The sequence below is a fragment of the Centruroides sculpturatus genome, unplaced genomic scaffold (genome assembly GCF_000671375.1).
Source record: "Centruroides sculpturatus isolate CEXI.00-Female unplaced genomic scaffold, Cexi_2.0 scaffold116, whole genome shotgun sequence".
Lineage (NCBI taxonomy): Eukaryota > Metazoa > Arthropoda > Arachnida > Scorpiones > Buthidae > Centruroides > Centruroides sculpturatus.
The window spans coordinates 519277-528408 of NW_019384401.1; the positions used below are offsets into that span (position 1 = coordinate 519277).

Genomic DNA, 9132 nt, shown 5'->3' on the forward strand with positions numbered 1-9132 from the left:
AAGGTGCATCTATTAAGTTTGGGAACTGAATTTAGAAAAAATTCAGAAATGGTTTAGTTTAGTATATCTTCAAAATACACTCCTCTGTGATCTATATGTTTTTGTAAGCCCTAGTAATTTATGTATGCCCCATGAAAAGATCTTTTTGGAATGCTGTTTAGTTTCCTCCATACAGCCTCTTGAATTTCCAAAATTGACTGAAATTGTCAACCTTTCAAAACGAATTTTAATTTAGAGAACAGGACCTCCAACAATCTGACGAGTCCCAACTGACTATTCCTATTGCAAGAAAAATCCGATTTTTTTAGAAAATGAATATTAATATATTTTCTCCTTTGAAAATGAATAATAAAGAATTAATTAGATAATGGCAATAATATAAATATATAATTTATATTTAAAACATTATTTTGAAGAGATTAAATTAGCATTATTTTTTACTTTACAAACATAGTATTGATAATAAATATGAGTGTTAAAAATTTTATTCATATATTCTTTTCTAGTGCAAAGTGAAACTACAATTCCACCTCCTCTTCCTCCTCCACCACCACCACCACCTCCACCACCACTGCCTCTGTCTTCTCAGAAGAATGGTTTACATTTGTCATATAATTTTTCATATACTCCAAATGATATAAAACCTTTGAGATCTTCCAAATCTAATGGTATAATCACAACTGCTCATATGGATTCTTCGCAAAAAGTTATTAATAATTTAGAAGCATCTTTTAATTCTTTCCCTAAAAGTTTTGATAACTTTATAAAAGAACCAGTTACATCCAATGGAGATCTAGCATTTCAAAAAATTGCATCTTCTGAAGCTTCAAAAAATTTAGAAAAAGAATTAAGTCATAAAATTAATGGAATTTCCCAAAATAAAGACATGGATAAAAAATTAACTGTAGATGTGAGGAAACAAAGAGTATCTGGAATAAATGATTATGAGGAGAAATGGAAGAAAGATGAACAGTTACAAGAAAAGTTAATACCTGGTACCTGTAAAAACTATAATAGTGAAAGTGGTGAATCACAAAAATTACAACCTAATTTAGTAAAACCTATGAATGGTAATAGAACAAATTACTCTAATCTTACTACCAAACATAGTAGTACTTCTTCTAATAGTTCTCCTGAAGGTATCAGTTCAAACAATAGTCATAAAGATATAAGTGATGCATCAAAAATAAGAAGAGAGGCCAAGAAAATTGCCGAAAAAGTTGAAGCCGAAGGAGAAAACATAGTGGATGAATTAACACAAAGCAGTGTTAGTTGCATATCAGATATTGATAATGTTCTTCCTCCTTCAGTTATGGGAGATGGTCTTTCTTTAAGTATGACAAGTAGCGGTTTATCAGACGTATTATCTTCGACAAACAATGGGAAAATATCAGGAGAAAGAAGGCCCAGTCTCAAAAAGTCTAGAAAAAGTATGAGAAATCGTGCTTACTTGCACGATACCGTCCGACATAATCTCCATATCGACGTTATGAAGATAAGTTCTGGATCAGAAATTTTAGAGGCAGTGCAGCCACCATCGGGCATGGATTCTGTCGAAAATTTAAGTTTGAAAAGCAGCGAAACTTCGGATAATGTCTTAGATAACGTGAATCCACCATCAGTAATGGATGAATTATCTATGACTGGAAGTTGCGCCAGTTTAAATAGTATTAGCTCAGATATTTTAGAGAGCAAATCTCATTCCGTAACTGATGCACCAAATGGTAAAAGTAACAACTCTGAAATGTTTGAACGTCTTAATGCTGCTGCTGCTATGGTGCAAGTTTATTCAAGAGAATTATCGAATATTATGACCGGTAGTATGAAGAGTAGTTACAATTCAGATATTATAGATCAAGTAAAACCTCCTTCCGCATTTCAGGAGATTACAGAGGTCACAGCCGAAGATGGTACAGAAGTTGCTTCGGATACTTTAGCTTCGGATACAGAGCTAGAAGAAGAATTACCCCACGATGACGATGCCTCTGTTCCTTCTTGTGAAACTGTTCAGGCATTTCATTTGTCTAAAATTGGGAAGGAACAGATCGAAGGAAGCACGGAAAATCTAGTCAGTACAATTCGTGAAGAATTGGTAGTTACGAATAGATATAAAAGGAAGAAAGTGGCAAAAGCCAAAATATTTCCAAAGAAAGAAGACATAACTGCCGAAGAAGCGTTAGCTTTACAGGAAAATGCTAAACTTGTTGTGTCTACAATTCACGAAATTAAAAATAAAACTACTACAAACGATATGATAGAAGATGAAATTATGTCATTAGTTTCGATTGAATCAGAAGATAATCCCAAAACTGAACGAAAAGGTGCAAGAATAGTAAAACCAATTAATAGAGAGACTATTCGACAGATGCAGGAGAAAAAGATTTCGGAAAAATCAAAAGGTATCAGAGGAAGAGCGTCCGTACGATCGGACATTAGAAGTGGTTTGCATACTAGTAAATCAAAACAGAGTACGATTAACACATCGTCGCCGCCAAGCGTTAAACCTACGAGAACATCAGCTCTCAGAGCATCTCAGAACCAGAGATCTGCGGCTAGAAACTCTAGAATTTCGAGTAAATCACCAATGAGTTCTTATTTGAGTCTTAGCAGACCTTTAAGAAAAATCGAGCGATCACAAAACAGTTTAGATAAAGAGAACATCCCTCAGAATACTGATTTAAAAAATATTACAACGATAGAAGTTAACGGAGAACATAGTAGTACAGATTCGGACGATGGAAAACCGAAATTATTAGTTAAACAGGGAACGTTTACCAAAGATAAACCTAGTCAAAACGTTCCACACATATCACCGACCAGTCCTAAAAAAGCACAAAACGGCAATATATACATCAGATCACACCCGAATATTCTTCCGTCTTTAAAAGATACCATCAACGAGCATCCGTCGATCGAATGCGATAAATCAAACAACATTAACAACGGTAAAAGTAGTACCAAGAGTCTCACTAATAGCACCTCTCGTTCTAAATTTAATTCCGTTAGAAGAAACAACAATAACAGTTTTAGAAAACTGAATAATTTGAAATCTTCTCCAAGTGCTCAGAATCTAGGAAGACAAGTGAACGAGAAGAAATTTAATAGTAAAAGAAGTCCTAGCGCCACAAATTTATCAACTCGTAGCTTTTCTGCTCTGGGAAGTAGCCAAAGCACCGCGAGCAATGCAAGCAGCTTATCGTCTCTGTCCTCTGGAGCATCCATAAAGAAGGGTCCAATCATCAGAAAGGATGTTCCGAGCAAAATCGCCTTCTTATGGAAGAAGAGTGCGTCTGACGGATGTACTAGTGATGGAGAAAGGAGTAAGGGAGTTTTCATGTCCAAAATGAAATCGAGTGATGGAGAATCAAACAAAGCATTCACCAACAGAAGTTTGAGCATCAGGTATTCATTTATTTGTAACAGTTGTAGAAATAAAGACGTTCTTATTCCTTTCACTGAAGAAAAGAGTTACACACGCGCAAACACCTATAAATCAGTTATGAATATCAAGATCGGTATAAAAATAGTCTGGTTAATATAAATAAGTATCGAATATAGAAATTTTCATAGAAAAGTTAAATGTACATTATTGTCATCTACGTTTAAGAATTAAAATATGGGCTAGGTGTTATGCGCAAACAAACATAAATAGTACTTTTAAAAAGTAATTTTAACGTCTTTATTTCTGTAGTGTTTGATTTTTGGAAAACATTAATTTATTAATAGAATTTATATTATTGTTATTAGAGTAGATATTTGACATCATCGAATGTATGCTTATTCGTACTTTATTTTTACAGGACAAGATCGTCTTTCGTGGTAGCCACGTCATCGTCTGGAGATGGTCTGAGTCGCAGTTCCACTTATGACAAACTGTCTCAGGAGAGCAGTCAAAGTGGAAGCGACAAAGAAGCTACCAAGAAACCCGAAGTTTCTCCACCTATTGTTCCTTCCGACAAAAGACGTCCGACTAGAACGACTCCCATCAAAGGAATTGTTCACTGCCATCATAGTCATGATATACGTACACCTCCTATCAATACGTGGAAGAAGAGCAGAGCGTCTCAAAGACGATCACTGTTAAATTCGTCCATCAAGACGTCAAAACCCGACAATGCCAGATTGCGCACGCAATCCACGGGAAGAAAACACGTGTCTACCGATTCCGTAGAGACGTCTGATGAAAACGAGATCTCTCTCACAAAAGTCAAAGTTTGCGCAACGGGACTCGTCACCTCAGATAAGACCGAAAACGAGGATCATCAGAATAGTAACGTTTTGAAATCCGAGGACCATGTAGACGGGACGGTTTTGACATCCAATATCCCAAATGTGACGTTGCGTGACGAAGAAGATGAAGAAGACGACAAAGCGCCATCATCCGAAGTGGGAGAGAGTGAAGAAGAATGCGTAGACAACCAATCGACCAATCGCACCGAAGCATTTGCGGAGACGTCGGACATTCAAGCGGAACCAACACCGTTTTTGGTGACGACAGTCTGATCTCTTGTGACGTTTCTAATTCTTGTACAGAAAATGTGTCTCAGTTTCGTGTGATGTAAATAATTGAATATCTGCCGCATGGTCTGAAATTAACGTTATGGTTTTTTTAGAGTGAAAACGTTTACGTGAGAAACCTGTCTCGATTGTTACTATACCGACTTTATACGTCACGTATCATATTTAAAATGGTTTCTTTTTTGCATAAATATTTTTATTCCATATTTATAGAAATTACCACGATATCCGGTGTGCTAATTCTCCGTACGACAATTTGTATCTAGTCAGTTTCATCAAAATAACATTTTTATCCTTTTTTGAAAATTTTCTTTTTCTTCTTATCTTTCTCTTTTCCTTTTTAAGTCGTTCTCCAAAAGCTAGTTGAAATATAGTTGGAGAAATCCCTTTAATTAATATTTAAAAATTTTCTAGCGAGTTTTTACATGGTAATTTCGAAATTTTGATCGGTAATTACCGTGACAAAAGTGTGAAACAGCCAGTAATGTGGTTCGTTGTAAAAGTGTGCTCTTCTATATTCATAGAAACGAGCGCTACGATTAATAAGGATGACATGTTAATATTTAATTTTGTTTTTGATCAAAAAGTATCGTCCGCGTGACGTAAAATAGGGTCGAAGGTCGAACATATTTGGAAACAAATATTGTTCGAACCGAAAAAGTTAAAGAATGCAAACCAAATTTCTCAAATTCTGCGTGAATAATTTGTGTATAATATACAAGAGAAATTAGCAATCGATATCTTGGCAATTTCGTGAAATTTATTTATATATTTATTTTGCTATCAAATTGTAATCGTGAAAAACTGTAGAAAAAAAAAAGAAACTACTGAATAGAGTAGTTTAATTTGATATATCTTACGATACTGAATATTAAAATTCCCTCTAAAAATACATAATGTATATACATTATTAAAAAAAAAATGTATAAGTTATTAATATTTAAATTTTGAACAATATTTTTAACTGTATTATGTATAGTACTTAACAATGACTGTAGTTATATTCAGGTTGGTGCAATTTCCATATAGGTTATCCGTCACACTTGAGAAAACACGAAGTGTTAGAACTTATGGCATGTCTAGTCATCTATTTATTTTTTAGAAAACAAATTCTGTAGGGTTTTTGGATATAGCCAAATCAAAGTAGCCAAGACGTTAATTTTTTCATATATATATTTATACATTCATTTTTTTTAAGAGAAAACGCTTCCAATGCCTCTCGATTGCAACTGATTTTTCTGTATTCTAGACTCTATTTAAAATAAATAATATCAGCTTTATTGAATTACAATATAAGCCTGATTTACTGGAACAACGTGCAATTTTAATTTTGAAATTATGTTTTCTTTTTGTTTTTATATTTTAATATATACCCCATATTTAATTTTATGTTCATGAAATATAAATTGTGCAATAAACTTTGCTACGTGTGGTCTGTAAAGTATTGTGTTGTTGTTGTTCTCGAGTATTCGGAAAATTCGTCCGATATGGAAAAGTATGTATATAATGTAAATAAATTATGAAATAAATATAATACTTTTATTCCAGAATATTTTAAGTTTCGATGTTACTTTCCTTCCAATTTTAAATTTAGAAGTTTATTTCAAGAAGCTTAAGAAAAATATATTTTTAAACAGTAGTAATTGTTAACATTATATAATCGTAGGATATTAAAGTAACTTTAGCTTTCGTTAAGACAACTTTAGTGTATGTCCAGTGTACCAGGACCCGTTTAGCCGCCACTCGAAACCATCGAGTGACGTTTCCACTACCTAGGACGAGGACCAAGGGGTTGGATTTCGGGAAGCGGTGTTGGTGTTATGTGACGGTGTTGTTTACGGTAACGAAGCATGATATGTAAATGATTGGATGCCACGAACAAATCAGCTAATGGTTCAATTGTGAATGTTACGGCGAGGGGTGTTTGTAAGGATGTGTTGTAATGAAACTGACGAAATCGACCAAACAATGAAATTCGCGCTTTTTTGCCCTTAATACAGTGGATCCTGGGTTAGGTTAGGTCGTGGACCAAAGACTTCGATGTCTTTTTATCTTTCGTCACTCCTCTGCAAACACCACCGTTACGTCGTCAGTCTTTCTTTTGTCATCGTCTATCTTGTCCATCCTCCTTTTTCCGGGTCTAAAATTCGTGCCGATTGATGGATTAATACCTATCTGGCACCGAGAACAGCTTTTTTTTTTTTATTGTACTCCAAACTGGGTAAGATGGAGCGTGAAATTTATGATATATATGTTGCTAAATATTTCGCAATCCTATAATAATCAGCATCGAGATTCTAATCACAAAACACGAGAACATCAGGTTTTTGCCTACATTAACATTACGATACTCGTACATTAACATGTACTGTACTATGTTAATGTACATTAACATGTAACTACATCATAACTACCATCCGGCCGTCATATTTGTACATTAACATGTACGAGTATGACGGCCAGATGGCCGAGTGAAAAAAAAAAAAGGCCGGATAGCCGAGTGGTGAAGGTGGCAGCCGACCGCTCTGGGGGACTCGGGATCGAATCCTGTCGGGTCAAGGAATCCCCAGGAATTTTTCGGGGGTGGTCCGTCCGTTCGGATCGGATATGTCGAGTCCCGTCCCTCACCACCCGGTCGCACCATTATGGTCTTGGCCGAACCCATAATGGGTCTGCTATAAGAGGCCCTCTTAGTGCCCACATGGCGGAAGAGTATTAAAAAAAATGTACGAGTATATGCAAGGAAAGGTCCGCGGAATTCGGCCAAATTCTTAATATTAACTTTCGTGGCAACGCAACAATAAAACTCCGTGTACTAACAAATTGTCAGAGTTTTATTGATGTGAGCGGTCGTAATATAAGCAATTTGAAAGTGCAAAGTGGCCAAAAAAAGCTGTATTTTCTCTTTTTCTTATTTATTTGGCGGTGCAGACGCTCCTACAGAAAAAACACTACTGTGTCTAGTGAGCTCAAATTTTAAACTTAAGCCTTTCTCGTTATCAGTGAGATGCTGGCGAAACTTGGGGGTCGATAGGTCAAACTTAGAGGGATCCCATCCCTTACTTTATTATCGCTTCTTAGGATAAAATTGCAACCAAACGAATGATTTTCATTCGAAATGTTGCCCAAATAACAAAAGCTCAAATTTTTGCAAATTAAACCTCTTTTAACGATTACGCTAACAGCATTCGGTGGGTGGCCATCCACGGAATTGTAGGTCGTAGTGGCCTCGAGTTTGAAACTATAAACTGTATGGATTTCGGAAGTTTGTAGTTTAATAAAACCTGAGGCAGGCTTATAAAACAAACCGTAAACGTTTGTAAGTTCCGATTAACTTACAAACGTTTACGGTTACGTTTACGATAATAACTAAAATAATTTGGCTACTGGAAGGCACTTAAGAAAGTATAGTGGCATATTTGCCTGCAAGATCCCAAAGACTTCAATCTATGAAATTTTTGACTGTTAGGCTATATAAAGACGTGGTCTACAATGATTTCGTTTATCTTTCTGTGGTGTTGATATAGAGTTGTATAATCGTTTATTCTTCGAAGAGCCGGCTAAAGCTGTTTTGCTTGTCTACACGAAATTACTTGCTTACTCGCGAAGAGCTGGAGAAATGCTTTCCGGGGGTCTTTTAAGGGTTATTGGCCCCTATTTAGGCGTTAAAGAAGTGTTGAAAACCCGGAAAACTCTACGCTGTCAGCCGGTCATGACGAGGCGCAAATGCACGACCGAACTACCAGTGTTCAAGGAACAGAACCGCTTGGACACCCGTAATTCCGTAAAATATCTCTCAGACCTCAAAGACAGCATAGCACACCATTTGCGTAAAATTCCAAGGCACATACTGCATGCAACTGCTGATCATGATGTTTTTACGATTTCATATGGTAGCAAACAATAATGGTTATTATGTTCTGAACAATTTTAGTTGACATTTGACAAATAACTTGTGTAGCTCATTGTTATTTTCTGTATAAAGATAGTGGTGGTTTCCTATTCCCTATTCGCATGGTTCATATGTAGGATCAGCCCGTGCGGCTTTATTTCTCCGATAAAGTAGTGATATTTTTGTGGTTTTAGGCCCCTTACCGCTCAGAGAGCACAAAGAGGACAAAGAGTAGTGATGTTAATATCCGATGAGCCGACCGAAGCATTATTGCTCAGCCATACGCGGGGAGCGGGAAATAATGTCTTCCGGGAGGTCTTTAAGGGTAATTGGCCCTTATTCGGGTATTACAGACGTGGAGAAAACCCAGAAAAATCCACGTAGCAAGCCCGTCCTGAAGAGGCGCGAACCCACGACCGAACTCCTAGTGTAGTGGTGTTTTGGAATTATTTTTACTCTAGAAAAAACTTTCATCATCAAAGCATTCCCAAACTTTTATGACTTTCTAATGAATAGTTTTGCTGTAATCGAAATATCAAGTTTAATTTGGTATATCCTGTGTTTTAACACTTTTTCCAGAACCCAAAAGTTTAGAACTGCCAAAATACGCCAAATTCTGTTTGGCGTATTTTTGGCGGTTTTATTTGTCCGATAGAGAGTTATTTGGCGCTAGCAGGTCGCTTGCGAAGTACATTTCGGACGTCTGTGGCTTTAAGATTGCA

General features: G+C 36.1%; 1 protein-coding gene across 1 annotated transcript in view; it reads left to right on the forward strand.

Annotated features, from left to right (window-relative positions):
• LOC111618652 (adenomatous polyposis coli protein-like) overlaps window positions 1–6058 on the forward strand; it is a 137569-nt gene extending 131511 nt beyond the window's left edge. Inside the window, exons 15-16 of the mRNA XM_023360208.1 lie at window positions 507–3402; window positions 3801–6058. Of these exons, the coding sequence (XP_023215976.1) occupies window positions 507–3402; window positions 3801–4503 (3599 nt within the window). The 3' untranslated portion in view covers window positions 4504–6058. The remainder of the gene's footprint in view (window positions 1–506; window positions 3403–3800) is intronic.
• The last annotated feature ends 3074 nt before the right edge of the window (window positions 6059–9132 follow it).